Here is a 15,537-nt window from a genome sequence, read left to right on the forward strand (position 1 = left end):
AAAAAAAAAAACCCAGAATTTACAAGTCCACGAAATAACAATGCAACAATTAAAGCAGTGAAAGAAAAATGCATTTAAATTACAAAGCATAAACTTACAAGGGTAAAAAAGTAAAACGCTACATCCCTATGAAGCAACACTCGAACTGGGGACAAGAAGCAAAAGAATGAAAGAAGACTTAGTTTGATTTCCAGTAGTGAGAAGCCGCTACCAAACACGGACAGAAGGAAGAAGAAGCAGAAGGGGCTTATAAAGGTGAAGAAGATAAGGAAGGGACAAAACGAGACAGAAAAATCGAAATCGGTCAAACCGAGGTTAAAAACGGAAACCCAAAGTTCGGATAATTTTGGGTTTATGCTTGTGGATACCAAGGAAGCTGCAACAAATGTTGATGCTGCCAACTCCAACGCTGCCGTTTTGAGGGGTTTTCTTCGCCTTGTTGCACGTTAATCACAAGTGAGAATGTTGAAGGGCATATGCTTCTTCATTTTGGTGCGTTGCAAATCGACAACTGTTACTTAGCATGTGCTTATGAAATGGAAAACGGCTTCAAAGATTACAATTCTTTGGCTTTACTGCCATTGGAATTCGGAAGTGGATTCAATTCAATGAGCTCCAAAGCATATGATTTCTTATACAAAAAATAATGTAAAATTTAAGGCAAAGAAAACTTTAAAAAAGATGGGTTTATGATTTTTTTTAACCAAATGTGACCCACATTTTTTTTACAAAGTCTATCTTCTTAGAGTTAAAAAATTAAATTAATTAATCAATAGTAGTTAGGGTAGGGGAATAAAAAAAATTAAAGTAGTTAAGATTTTAAATGGATTTTGATTGTGAAATGTTGTCTTTAAACTTCAAAAGTTTTTCTCCCCAATTAATTTTCGTCATTTTCGTAGAATTCAATACTATTTTATTGAGACGTGAGAAACGCCTTTATTTTCTTTTTTTTTTAATTTAAATTTGACCAAACATAAAGATGTTCAAAAAGAAAAAGAGGAAAGGTCATATAAATCTTGTTTTATTTTTAGATTTTTTTTTTTAATTTTTTGACTCCTTTCCTTGACAATCGTACCAACTTCTTCTTCTTCTTTTTTTCTTTTTGGGTTCACTTTGCATGTTTTGAAATAAATTGAAGTATTTGTCCATAATTGCATAACCTAGTTATATGTACTACTTAAAATTTAGATTAATTCATTCATTTAGTAACATCTTCTCTCCTGTTTTTTTTTTTTTAATTAGAGAGTAACATGTGAAATGAAATGCATTGATACCAACATAAACTTTTGACTTTTTAGTTTCTCCACCTGTTTATTGATAAGTAATCTTATAGCATCAATAATGTTATCAATCATTAATAATTTTTAGTGTTAGATACTTTCACACGTTATTCATTTTCATAGGTTCTTGGTAGTATCATTGATCTTTGATGATTAATAACATAACCATCCTTATTGGTAACCATCATTACTTATTACTTCACATTCATCCGTGAAACAATCCATTGTTTCATCTTTTCTTCTCTAACTTTTAACCATATCATATATCTAAATATAATTTTTCACAAAAATGTGAATTTTATCACAAATAAATTGAAGGCACAATATTCAAATAAGCCTCTAAATTATTCAAGAATATTCAATTAAGTTCTTATTCTTTTATTACATTTAATAAAAATATTTATATTTTTATTTTGAGTCATGTTATTATACCCAGTTAATATGTCATATCATCATCAATTATGATGTACCAACATAATATATCATTATCAATTATGATATTTTAGTATTCCATGTCACTGTCACATTGTATAGAATAACAAACGATAATTTTACTAAATCTATCATTAATTATAAGAGTTTATTTGATTCAAAATAAAAATATAAAAACTTATTTGTTCAAAATAAAATTACAAAGAATTGATTGAATATAATAAAAGTATACAAATTTATTTAAATTTTTTAAAATAATTTAAAGATTTATTTATAAATTTGAATTTTTTAAGAAATTCGAATATTATTCTTAAATAGAAAATCATGCACCCATTGTGGAGCTAAACGTTGGAATGACTTATATTTACATATTTTTTAAATATTACACAACATATATTAATTTTGAACCGGACATGGCGGGCCATTCTTGTCTTTTGCCCATTAAAAAGCTTGTGCAGTTGGGCCAGACCTGCACATACATTGCTTGCCGAAACGGCCCACGTGCAATTCCGAAGGAGGAAAGGATTTGTAAAATCAAAAGCCGAATGCAAAAGAGAAGTTCCAGTTTCAGATGGATGTTCACTCTGCATTTTACCACACACTTCTCAGATTAATCAGAGTCCCAAGTCTGGATACTATTGCCAATCAGATTAAGAATTGCTGAATTTGTTTGGTTATATGTCCAATCCCGGCTTGTCTGGTTAATCTACAAGGATGTAAATTGTTACGCGATTTAAATTATGAGAATATTCTTGCCCTACAGTCAAATGTGGTTCTTGTTTGATTCGTTGTCTGAAGGTTTGGTCAAGCAAATCTAAATATTTTCCATGTATTAAAACACGTAAAACAGTAAACCCTAAAACACGTAAGTAAATAAAGGACACAATTGCCTTTATTTTTTTTTATTTAAAAAAAAATTTTAAACTTTGTTAAGTAAGAAAATTATATACCAATCAATAAATTAAATATTCAAATGTTTGTTTTTGTTTTTTTTATTGTTTTCTTATTATTATTTGTTCTCCATGATGCCGAGGAACCTAATAAAATTTTGAGAAACTTGAATAAAATCTCTAGAGTGCTCTTACTCAATGGAAATTAAAATTTAATTCTGGTTTTATGGCCCAGAAGCAAAGCTAATTAGCCCTAGTCTTTCCTCGAAATTTCCATTTCATCTCGAACGACTTCGCATTGCTTTTTCTAGTTGGGCCATAAAGAATTGGATGTTAGACGAAGCTCCAAAACCAAAATTACCTAATTCAAACCTATAAAGCTTGAATGTTTGTGGTCCAAACTGAGCCATTTTTCCTTCTGTTTTTATGAATATTTGCTAGGACCATCCCAGTTTTAAGTTTGAATATCTGAACCGAACCAACATTGTTCTCTGTCTTGTCTGAAAAAAAAACCTCGAACTTTAGCCTGACAGATTGGACATTGACTAACCAGAATGTCATGGAATAAAGAAAGAAAACAAAATGAAATGAAGCATTTTTTTTCTGGTGTGAATTAATGTTGGAATCATCACAGTATATTAAATAAATCAAATGCTAGAAGGGTAAGCTGCCAATTGGGTGGTCTATGTTGGAGTTGTTCTAGCTTTCAGATAATCCTAATCTGCTCTGATCTATATATCCAAATGCGTATTATCTGATAATTGCTTGTTGTTATGGGAAGCATATTCTTGGCATAGGGTTTAGGTGAGATATTATATATTGCAGTCACATGGGGGTTTGAAAAGTTATGCAGATTTCTATGGTAGACTTTTTGAACTATATGTCACCATAATAATTCAATTCTGATAGTTACTGGCATTTGGAGAAACATTACAAAATCAGTGCTCCCCCCCTTCACTCAATCTGATGTTTTCTTGCACCAAATTAAGTATATGGCATTTGGGTCATGCGATACTCCATCTAACCAAATGTTTGACCACAGTACCTGCAGCGTTGTGTCCATTTACACCATTCGAGAAATTAAAGCCTAATATTATGGGGTAGTCCTCAAAGGCAGAGATATATTCCATAATGGAAAACAGACTACTCATTAAGCTATACCTCCCAAAGCAAGGGGTAGTCAAAGAATTCACGCTTTCTTTTTCTTCCTTTATAATTTTTTAATTTGTTCATCTTTGAAAATGGGAGTATTAAAATTGTCAAAAAATAATAATGAAAAATAAGGAAATTAATAGTATTTTCACATGAATAAACACATTACTCTAATATATATATATATATATATATATATATATACGAACACATCATTAATAGATTTTTTTTTATTTTTTACTTATGAAGATTTATATTGAGTTTTAGATTGCCACAAAAGAAAGTAAAACTTTTTCTTTATCATAAATCCATTTCCGAATCATGAATAAAATAAACATAATATATTGAAAAAAAAGTCAGGTGATACGTTTAAATTAATAAGAAGTATGAATGCTTTGATTGCCTAAAGCATTGAATGTCCTTGGCAGCTAATCTATCTGTTCAATTAAGTGAGCAGTGCAATAGATGATGGTGCTATCGTTATCAGAAAGAAAAAAAAAAAAAAAACAAAGACAATTATGAGAAAGGAAAATAAGTGATGAATAACTTGCCCAAAAGGAAGAAAATGCTAGCTCACCAGACGGCATATTGATCTAAATAATGTAATTAATTAAAAGACTAAGCTTGTGGGAATGACCAGTAGATGAATTCACATGTTCATGGAGCGAGCCGAAAAGGGATTTGGTTCTCTGCATTTAACTTTAATTATAACGTTTCAGCTTTATTTCATGCTTATTCATTTATATTTGTTGTGAAATGAGATTCAAAGTATCAAAGCATGCATGGTTCCCCCCTCTTTCTCCTGATTTTGGGGGGTCCTGTAAGTCTAAAGGGAAGAATTATTTTATTCTGGTTTTTTTTTTTTGGTTCTTTGTTGGGACTCTTCAAGGTGGTAGGAGTACATATATTTTGAGCTACACTATATATCTTTTTTCAAGGCATTGTATTGGAAACCAAATTATTTGTTTTAATTATCCGGAAGAGCACAGTGAACTGTCAAACAAAGTAAAAGAAATAGCATATGGGGTTGCCTTGAAACTCCTTAACCCTCCCCACCCACCCACATGCTCATCACTAATTTCCTATTTGTATTTAAAATTAACATAATATAACTTTAAGTGAGTGTACAACTGAAAGCAGAAAAAGAAAAAGGAAACCTCAAGGGGAAAGAAGAATAGTGTTGAGTGTATATAATTAAGGGAAGATCTTGAATTTGGAGTTGATATCTTTGAAAGCACCTTGTTTTTGTACAACTTAGGCCACTTAGTTATAAGTTTTAGGATTACCTGTCACTTTTAAAATATCTTATTTCACTTTGGCTGCTTTAGGTAGAATATTAGTCTTTTACTTTACAACACAACTAAAGATTTGGGCATGCGATTGCTCCTTACATCACCTATCTTGTCCTCATCGAAGTTGCTTTTTTCTTCTTTCTTTCCTTTTTATTTTTTATTGGTTTCAATTGCAAATATCTCATCCCTTCAACCCCACCGCCGCTAGGGCCCGGTTGGGTGGTGTCACTAGGGTAGCGCGTTGTACACGGGCTATTCCATCCCTTTTATTTATGCCTTAAATTTGTTTCTATCTCTCCCTCATGAACTAACTTTGTTGTAGTCCGAACCAAAGAACTTGAATTTGAGCAAATTTGAGGCTAACTATTAGCAAATATTTAAATAGAAAACTAGTTTTAAGAATTATTCATGTTAATAATTTCCTAATTTAGTTTCGGGTGAAAGAGTTGCCTTTTAGTAAGTAAGAAATCATAAAAATATAACGTATATAAAAGGTTATCAAACAATTTTTAATGAATATGGATACGTTTGACTGGTGAGAGAGTTAAAAGAGAAATTTGGTAAGCGTAGGGGACTACAAAGTTCAAACTAGTTTAATGTTTACAAGAATTTGAATCAAGCTCAAAAATCATAACAGATATATATTGAGCCAATAAAATTAATTCCAATTCGAAAAACTTATTTGATTTGGCTCATCTTGATTGGATTAAAAAAAAAATAATAACTCAAATCCATTCAATTGGAACATGAAAATAACATAAATCCAAATGACCTGAATAAGTAACTTAAAATGATACAAATTCAAGTAATACATCTAAATCCTATTTGATTTGATTTAAAAAATGTCATTTACTTGAATTCGAAATAAATTAAACTTAGATGACTCAACTCAAACGCAATTTGATAAGCATAATTACCACCTCTAAATATATATAGTTCATAAAATAAAACAAGTTCATTTAAACATGCTCGATAATTATCATCAACTCTTTCTTTTTCTTTTGTGATAACTAAATATATCATCAACTTAAAATCAAGCTCAATTACTAGTTCATTTATATTTTTACAAATATTATATATATATATATATATATATATAAAGCTTTATGCTTATTAAAAAAATAAAAACGTTTCAATTTTGGTCGCAAGCCACTCAAATCAATTAGCTATTAAAATATTAAAATTGGGTTTACCTAAGTTAATCAAGTTGGATTTTGACTTTCAAAGGAAGAAAATGAAGTCGAAATATTTTTCAAGTCAGAGCCCAAATATTTGCAAGTAATCTGAGAAATCACTTGGTGAAACTCTCTGACTGCAAGGCAGGAATATATTAGAATCCCAAGGGGAGGGGGAATTCAAGATTACCGTGCCAGTTGGTTGGGATAAGCTCCAATTTACGGGCCATTCAGCACTAGAAATTAAGTTCATTAACCTTTAAACACATGCCTCAAAAACTTTACCTATACTCCCAAATTTCCTTTTTTTTTAAATTAAAGTTTAATTTTTTGGATATATGTACATTCTATCCCAAGTCTTATGTCCGTAATGCACATTTTAAGAGCGTTGGTTGGGTTAGGTGAAGTTGGCTCATAGGATCCGGAAGAGTAGAACCAAATTCAAACCGGTTCAACAACCACAAATTAAATTATTAACAACTGTATGTTTACTCTAATAGCACACTGCCCATTGATTTTCAATGACCTTGCTTTCCTACTTTTGTTTATATAAATAATCTGACAATTTTGCACTACTTTTAATCCATTACTTCCACATCTCTTTACTTTTCAACAATGTTGTGAGATCCACAAATGGAAAAAAAAACAAAGGGAAACCTTGGCGTTCTTCAATGATGTCCTTGTTGGTGTGAAAAGAGAAAATGTCAAAAATTCTAAATCAAAATTCAAAGATTTTTCATTAGTTTTTTTTTTTTCAAAGATTTTCCCTGTTATTCACCCTTATATTTACCTAGTTAGGCCCGACACTCACACCAAAGGTATAGAATAATATATTGCCTCATAATGTGAACTGAGAAGGAGTCGGCAAAAATATATTTTCCTCGCAATATTGACCATTTTTAATGAATATTATTTAATGGTAAAGAAAACAACGAGCATATGCTATTCCTCCTTGGAAAGAGACCTGGCTAGCATTCAATATTCTAGATTAATGCGAGCAATAAAGTTTACAAGGTCAATTTTAGGAGGAAAATTCACATTGGGTGGGCCCTAAGTTTCTAAGTCGCATGTACAATATTGTACCAAAACAATTTAAATGGGCGGGGGCATGAACATCTAAATGATGACACGAATTAATGCTAGGAAAAAAAAAATTAAAGTCCATTCATTGCTATCTCGTAGGGTAATCTTACATCCAAGGCGATTGTGCATGATTATGTTTTATAGGAGAAAAATTGAGGCCCTATGATCATTTCATTTTGTTTGATGCACTTTCTTTGACCTTTTTTTTTTCTTTCTTTTTTGGGGTTTTTAAGCCTTTGCCTTTTTTATACTAAACCGCCAAAGAAATGTCTTTTGTATACTGATAATTCATGTAATGCATGCACTAAATTATGAGTAATATGTATGAGGTTAAGGAGTCTTTTGTCTTCAACTCACTTATCCCAATAATTGTATTCTTCTTAATGTAAAGGTTTGTTAAAACTGAAAAAAAAATTAAGAAAAAAAATTGTTTGTAAATGAAAAAGTGGAAGGCAGGGACAATCCCCTGATTGGTCCCAAAAAGATCCAGGAAATGCAGGCATCAACTTTGCTGCTGCAAGTGGATATCCCGGATCCTGGATCCCGGATCGTGGATATGTTGGCCAGCAAGTCAGCAACTCAACATACATCACCTTCTCTGTCAGCTCTTAAATTCCACACTGTAGTACTACTGTACTAAAAGTTCCATATGCGAAGGACATCTGCCCAAACCCAACCCCAACCCCAACCCCAACCCCAATCCAAAACCGGACACAGTTTATCAAATCTGACGTCGTTTATATTGGCTTCGGCTAATCTGACGTGGGTTATGATCTCCTGACGAGAAAATCCAGGTCGTTCCATGGAACTCTAAGATCGAATCGGGTGGACTGAATTTAAGTCCTTTGGGAAGTGAGGTTTGGAGCAGGGGATTGTAGCTCTTTTATTTCCGAAAAGTTTAATAATAATCCTGTAAAGAATTGCGTGTTTGGTCCGGGCCGTCAACGGTCTTACCGACAGCTTTTATATCACTGTTGGCTTTTTGCAGCGTTAGAGTTGGATTTTTCTGCCTTCTTTTATTTCTTTCCTTTTTAATTATATAATATTTTTGGTACATTTTTTTTATTATATCTCATTAGCCATTTTTCGGCGAACTAGCAAAATGATACGAGCACACACTATTTTATAAACAAAATGGGAGGAAAGTATAAAAGTTTTCCTACCCTATCTATTTATTATTAAATTAGATACGAGCTTTGGAACATAAAATAATTAAAATATTAAGAGTGTTGAAATGAAAGTTCATCAAAACTTATGAAGAACCAAAAATTAGAGAAAAATTAAATGGAGACAATCTTTCTTTTTATAATTTGTATTTCATTATATACTTAAAATAATACTCTATAGATACTGAATTAAACCAAGGTGGTGGCAACGAAGAACACATTTAAATAGGAATATATATCAATATTAAAATCTAAAATATGAACTTAACTATATGTTTCTCAAATATTACTCTTGAAAGCTATGGCATTCCATTTCCTATATATTATGGAAAATGACAAGGACAGAAGCGAGGGCTTGAGTGCCTTTTCACCCTTCTTGTGGTTGAACATATAAAAGTAAGAGGTGCCCAAAATGGCAAAAACTTTTTCCGGAAATGATAAACATAATGAGAACAAATTGAAAATTCGGAATTCCAATTATGCTTAGAAACGTAAGTTAGGGATTTGGAACCTTTATGAGTTTTATAAGATAAGGCACTGTATAAAAACGAAAAATAAAATAAAATAACATTATTTAATGTCAAGATTTATTGCTTTAACAGCAAAGCACCGGTTTGACTGCACTTTTAATTCAATCCAAGTTTTGAGAAACTTTCAAAATCCACCTTCTAAATTTACCCCCTTCTTTTTAACAACACACAGAGAAGGGAATGGTATCATGAATTACTAAAGTACCCTTCCCTCCGATGGCCTTGTGGGTTAATTTTTCGACCTACCCAAAAAAGGGAATTTACATGAAAATTAAAATGATTATAAATTATATTTCTAAATGAAAACGATGAGGTTGCCCTCTTGCATTAAAACAAAGGAATTATTATATTATTAATCGAGGGCAATTTTTTTTTCTCATTGCACTCTTTGTGTATTTGAACTATACTTTGCGTAACTTGTCAAACAAGGTAACAAGAACTCTGAATCGGCTTCCCTTTTTTGCCATTTTTTTAATAAGCAGCCCTAAATTTCTGGTGCTAACATTCTTAGGCGCAAACTGCAAAGCCAAGCAAATTGGTAGAAAACATGAAAAGTCATTTTCAAATATTACAGGGGCAATTTGGGGATGAGGTGAATAAAGGCATTCTAGTAAATTGACCCTGTTTTCAGCCTGTGGAGTGCAGACAAGAAAAAGACCCTAGTTTCCCCAGTCTCTTTTCCCTCCTCCATTAATGGAGGGAAGTTTACAAAATCTCTATTTTTCTCTCTGTTCCTCTCTCTTTCTCTCTCTCCATAGTTAACCCCAAAAAAAAAAAAAAAGGGAAAAAAAAAGGCTACACCACCTTCTATTTCTGGCGCCATTTGAAGCAAACCTTTCTTTGTTTCAAACTTCACCTCCTTTTTTTTGTTTCTCTCCCGCTTCTAATTAACACAAAAAAGGCTCCCCAACGAAGCACAGTTACAGCCAACTTTCTGTCTTTTTGAGAAGGACCCAATTTTTGGTTTGCCATTTTTCAAAATGGAAGAGAAGGAGAGCACGATATCTGGGTCACTAGGCAACTCGGACACTGACTCACCACCTGCGCCAGTGAGTAGCCTGGTGCTGCCTCAGGTCATGAACATGGATATGAATATGAACATCAACATGAGCTTGGAAAGAAGCCTTGATAGTGCAGCTACAGCGACAGCAACAATTGGGGGAGTAGGAGCAGGAGCAAGAGCAACAATAACTGCAGCAACAGCAATTCCAGGATCAGGAGGAGGAACGTTAGGGAGTCCTGGAAGTGGAGGGCTTGATTCTTTAGCAAAGAAAAGGAGAGGGAGACCGAGAAAATATGATGCCGATGGGAACCTTAGGTTACCATATCCGGTAGTGACAACTTCACCTCCTGGCTTCACTTTATCTCCTTCTTCTCCTACTGAGTTCTCCTCTTCCAAGAGAGGTAGAGGCAGGCCTCCTGGTTCTGGTAACTGGCAGCTTCTTGCTTCTCTAGGTAAAGTTCAAGAAAGTTCGTGTTTTTTGGTTTTCTTTAGTTCCATGGAAAACTCTGTTTGGTTCCCGAGAAAGTGTACAAATTAAAAAAGAAAAAAGAAAAATATAAAGTCTTGTAATTGGTTGCATGTCTTTTGTTATATTCACTCTTTCTCCTTCTCTGGGGTAAACAGTACTCAACTTACACTGCAAGGAAAATTAAAATAAATAAAAATAAAAGCGTAATCGCTAATGAGAGCAAGAAATAGAGCCTTGAAGCCTTACCCTTTTCAGTATTCGTTTTTCTTCTATTTCCCACCGAACACATTGTGGGTAGTTGATTCATGCTTTCTTAGGGAATTAGATGATTAAGTTAATAAATGGTGTGTGTTTCACATTAATTTCAACTTTGACAAAAGGACAATAGCAAATACAGCAAATTTAAAGGAACTTGATCTTTTGCTTCTCATTTTTCTCTCTTTTGCCCATTTATATTGGGTGAGTCTGGATTTAAGTTGGGTTTTCAATTTGCTAGAAACTAAGAGTTCTGATTGTATCTAAGAAATTTTACTCCAAGTCCAAGAGAGACATCTTAAGTTCGTGAATTTTGGGTTCCTACAATTGGCTTCTATTTTCGTGAATTAATTCTTAAGTACTGCTTTGGACATTAATGACAAACTATACATATGTATGTATGTATGTATGTATTCAAATCTTAAATCTGGACAGGTGAGTTGTTCGCTAACACGGCTGGAGGGGACTTCACGCCACATGTGGTCACAGTTAATACTGGTGAGGTAATGTACTAGAGTGGAAAATATGAGAATTGCTAGTTCAGAGTAATTTGCACAGATTTCATCTCCTGTATTAATTTTTTTCCCTCAATTTGCATGATGGGAGACATTACTTTTATTGATTGATGCAGGATGTTGCAGGAAAAATTCTTTCATTTTCGCAGAAGGGTCCTCGTGGGATTTGTATTCTGTCAGCCAATGGAGCTGTTTCTAATGTTACTATTCGGCAACCTGGTTCGTCTGGTGGCATTTTAACATACGAGGCATGATTTCTACCTTCTGCTCCTACCAATGTTGTCCCTTACTGTTTGGACAATTTTATTTATTACACTATTAATTTCATGCTCCCTTAGAAAAGGTGATTTCCTAGGGGATGCATGCCCCAGACAAGGTGGTAGATTTACCATGGCACACATTAGCACAAAACTGCTTTTTTAAACAGCTCAAATTAAGGATTTAATAGATTCTGAATAAGGAATGCTACAGCTTTTCATGTTTTGCTGGTTGCTTTCGGTTCGGAAACTCAACCCTAGTGTCATGCGGTACTCGTCAATTTTTAAAATATTATCTAATCGCAATTTAATATACAATCAATTGTGATTCATGGTTTCCTTTTGAGACTGTGACAACAGGATTCACGATTTTGTCCCACAATGATATCAAGACTTACGATATTGTCTTACAAAAAACGATTCAAGTTGAAAATGCTATGAATACTTAAATACTTAGTCTCATTCTAATATACAGTTGATGTGAGATTCACGGCTCCCCTTTGATACCGTGACATTTAACATGTGTTATGGTGGATAAAAAATGTGTTATCTTGAGCAAAATTTCCAATTGATGCCATGTTTCTATGTAAATCCAAGAAAATTTTCAGCAAATTATAAAGGCATTTATTTGCTCTCTTTTATCCAGTTTTGATTTTGCGGGAAGCTCATGTTCCCGTAGGTCTCTGAAATGTCTCATATATTAGACTTGCATTCTGGGATATTTGTTATCATTGAACTCCGATAGTTAATTATTCTATTCAACTTATTTAGTATTAGTAGTTTTCCCACAACATTTCAGCCGGTGTTTGTTTCCTTTTAAGTATATCATACGATGTATACAAAAACTGTCATTTATGATTTATGGTTCATTTTGCAATACTTTCCAATAGTTTATAACTTTATCATATCTTCTCACAGTTTGATTTTCAGTATGATTTATAGGTTGAAATTTGAAATTTCTTTGCAGGGCCGCTTTGAGATATTGTCCTTAACTGGTTCGTTTACTGTCAGTGACACTTGTGGTGTAAAAAGTAGAACTGGTGGGTTGAGTGTTTCATTGGCTGGACCAGATGGTCGCGTAATAGGTGGTGGACTTGCTGGTATATTGGTGGCTGCTAGCCCTATACAAGTAAGTCCTTTGCTCTTTGTCAGTATATTCACGAGTCTATATTTCATCTTATCTGTTGACCATGGTGCTCAATCGGAGTGGATGTTCTAAACTGAAGCATATCTGATCAATCGGAAGGCTTTTCTCCTGAAATGGAGACGTAGGCATATAGCAACATGTTTCAACCAATTTGTCATCACTAAATTTAAAGCTGGATGCATCGAGTGATATAGTTCAATATTCTATTGCTAGATTGTGGTAGGAAGCTTCATGCCAAACGGTTACAAAGTGCATAAAAGGAAGCATTATCGTGAACACGCGGTGGCTTCCACAGTCGCCGCTGCTCCTTCAGTTACGGTGACAGCAGCGAGGCCAATCTCACAAGCAAAACCTGAAGGTGAGAACTGTATGACACCAACGTCCCCATTTCCAGGGGAAAGCCTTGGGGAAGCAGATAATAGCAGAATTGATAAACACGTACCAAATGCTACATCTTCTCATGCTGCTGCTGGTTGGAATGGCTCGGAGCCCGCATCAATCCATCGGCCATCCCCTGATATTAACCTGTCCGTGCCTAGTGAATAGGGTGTCCAAGGTGTGTACTTGCCCTCTGAAACAAACATTTTGTATATACCAATTTCAAAGGCTATATTTGTAACTTGGTCAACATTTTCATTTCAGGTTTACATTTTAGAGTCTTGGAGGCTGACGTGATACACTCACTGAAACTAATTTTATTCACATTATCACTTGTAACAATTAGATCGCAGAATTTTCTACAATTCTGTGTGATAGCTAGATATTGAACTTCCTTTTTTTCCCTTTCGGTGGAGGTCGGAGAGCTAGCTAGGTTGTCAAAAGCGTCTTCATTTCCAGAAGTGCTGATACTCGACTTTGCTAAATTTAGACAGGTTCATCAATTATTTTATGTTGGCAACACATTTATTGTTCACTGCTGTGGAGGTTTTTTCTATAAAGGTAGCGTTGCGCTGTAATAATGGAACCAATAAGAGAAAAAAGCGACAGAGGAAGGGGGTGGGTACGTTCTAAATAGAGTGGATGTTCACTTTTCCCGTAAAAGGTTTGTTTTCAAATTACTAAAAAATGCTATTTATAATAATAGAGAACTTTACTTTTACAGAGGTTGAAGTCGGTAATAAAATAATATATATATTTCATGATATCATGTATCAAAAATGTTACATAGAAAGTACCTCACTATTTAAGGACAAGTCTAAACTCTTTTGAACATTTAAGTTATTATATTTAATTTTAAACAATCACTAAATGTGACTAAACCTAATGTTTTTTTCTTTAATTGAAAAAATAAAAATTTAAATTTTACTCTTTAGTTAGTGAATCATGTATTAATTAAGGGGATTTAAATTTTTTTTTTTTTTTTGACTTTTAATGATTTGCTATCCATCCATGGAGGGTGGAAGTGAATAAACTTATGTGGCGTTTGATATTTTACAATGTAATGTAATTACAAGTAATGTTATTGTAGGAAAATAACATTACAGTGTTTGCTTTACAAGTAAAATAATAATTAAAATATAGAGAAGATAACATTACAACGTTTAGTTTACAAGTATTTTGTTGAGAATGTAATGTTAATTTTCAAAATTACCTTTAGTTATTAAAATACAAGTTTAATATATTTATATTTTTTATTATTAATTTTTATATAATACCATCTCTTAAATATATTTTTAATATCATATATTTTATTTTATTTTATTTATTATTATAATCTTATATATTTTATTTCATTTCTTTAATTTAATTTTTATATTATATATTTTATTTTAATTTATTTTACTTATTATTATAATCTTATATATTTTATTTCATTTCTTTAATATAATTTTTATATTATATATTTTATTTTAATTTATTTTACTTATATCATATAAATTTTAATTTTTTATATTTTATTTTATTTTAATTTTTATATTATATATTTTATTTTAATATTTTTTATTTTAATTATAACATTATAAAATATTTTTAATAAGGTAATAAAGTTGTAAAGTAAAAATATCTTTAAGAAGATTGCATAATGCAATATAATGTGATTGCATTGATTTTGGACTGCAATCACATTACAGTCAAGGGATGTAATGTGATTGCATTGCAATTTTACATTACAATGGTCTGTTATAAAACAAATATTGCAATGTAATTTAATTGAACACATTACAGAAAATGTGCTTTCACTTTTCTCATACCAAACGCTACCTTAAAGTTAAAAAAAAATTAACTTATAAATAATGCTAAGTAATAATAAAAATATTCTAGAAGCATGCAAATAAATAATTGGGATATCACAATAAATATGTATATATTTTTGAAAAATAATGGTAAAAACGTTTGTATTAAGCCGGTTTATGGGGGAGAGAGTAATGACCCCGTGACAAAGTGGTATCAGAACAGACCGATCCTCGTTCTGACTCACGCCAAGGGCCCGGCTCGGTGGGGCTGGCCCAGTGGGGCCCAACGGGGTAGGTAGGGTGGCTGACGGCAACGAGGACGTTGCCGATTCAGGTGGGTGAGAGTGTCACAAGAAAAGTGACTCTATCCCACATCAGACAGGAACGGGAGGTCCTAGGCTCCTTATAAGCGGGTGTGCTGCACACCCCTATAAGCCGGTTTATGGGGGAGAGAGTAATGACTCCGTGACAAAGTGGTATCAGAGCAAACCGATCCTCGTTCTGACTCATGCCAAGCGCCCGGCCCGGTGAGGCTGGCCCAATGGGGCCCAACGGTTATATAATGGTACCCGAGTATTTAATTTATTGATTGATACATGATTCTCTTATCTAAAGAGCAGCGTATATTTATACTTATATAATGCGATTTTGCCCAACATGGAGGTTTTGTTTGCCAAGTGAAGCAAAAGATGTCCATGCATCATGTTTTGCGGAAAA

At 33.0% G+C, this 15,537-nt stretch overlaps 1 protein-coding gene across 1 annotated transcript; it reads left to right on the forward strand.

Moving 5' to 3' along the window:
* Positions 1 to 9,668: 9,668 nt before the first annotated feature.
* Positions 9,669 to 13,584, forward strand: LOC110420397 (AT-hook motif nuclear-localized protein 1-like). Its single transcript, XM_021433688.2, has 6 exons — positions 9,669 to 10,455; positions 11,163 to 11,230; positions 11,359 to 11,490; positions 12,467 to 12,628; positions 12,860 to 13,202; positions 13,289 to 13,584. The coding sequence occupies exons 1-5, from the start codon at positions 9,981 to 9,983 to the stop codon at positions 13,190 to 13,192; spliced, it is 1,170 nt and encodes a 389-aa protein (XP_021289363.1). The 5' UTR covers positions 9,669 to 9,980; the 3' UTR covers positions 13,193 to 13,202; positions 13,289 to 13,584.
* Positions 13,585 to 15,537: the final 1,953 nt, after the last annotated feature.

The sequence above is a fragment of the Theobroma umbraticum genome, unplaced genomic scaffold, assembly GCF_002168275.2.
Source record: "Theobroma umbraticum cultivar Fairchild unplaced genomic scaffold, ASM216827v3 scaffold_86.0, whole genome shotgun sequence".
NCBI lineage: Eukaryota > Viridiplantae > Streptophyta > Magnoliopsida > Malvales > Malvaceae > Theobroma > Theobroma umbraticum.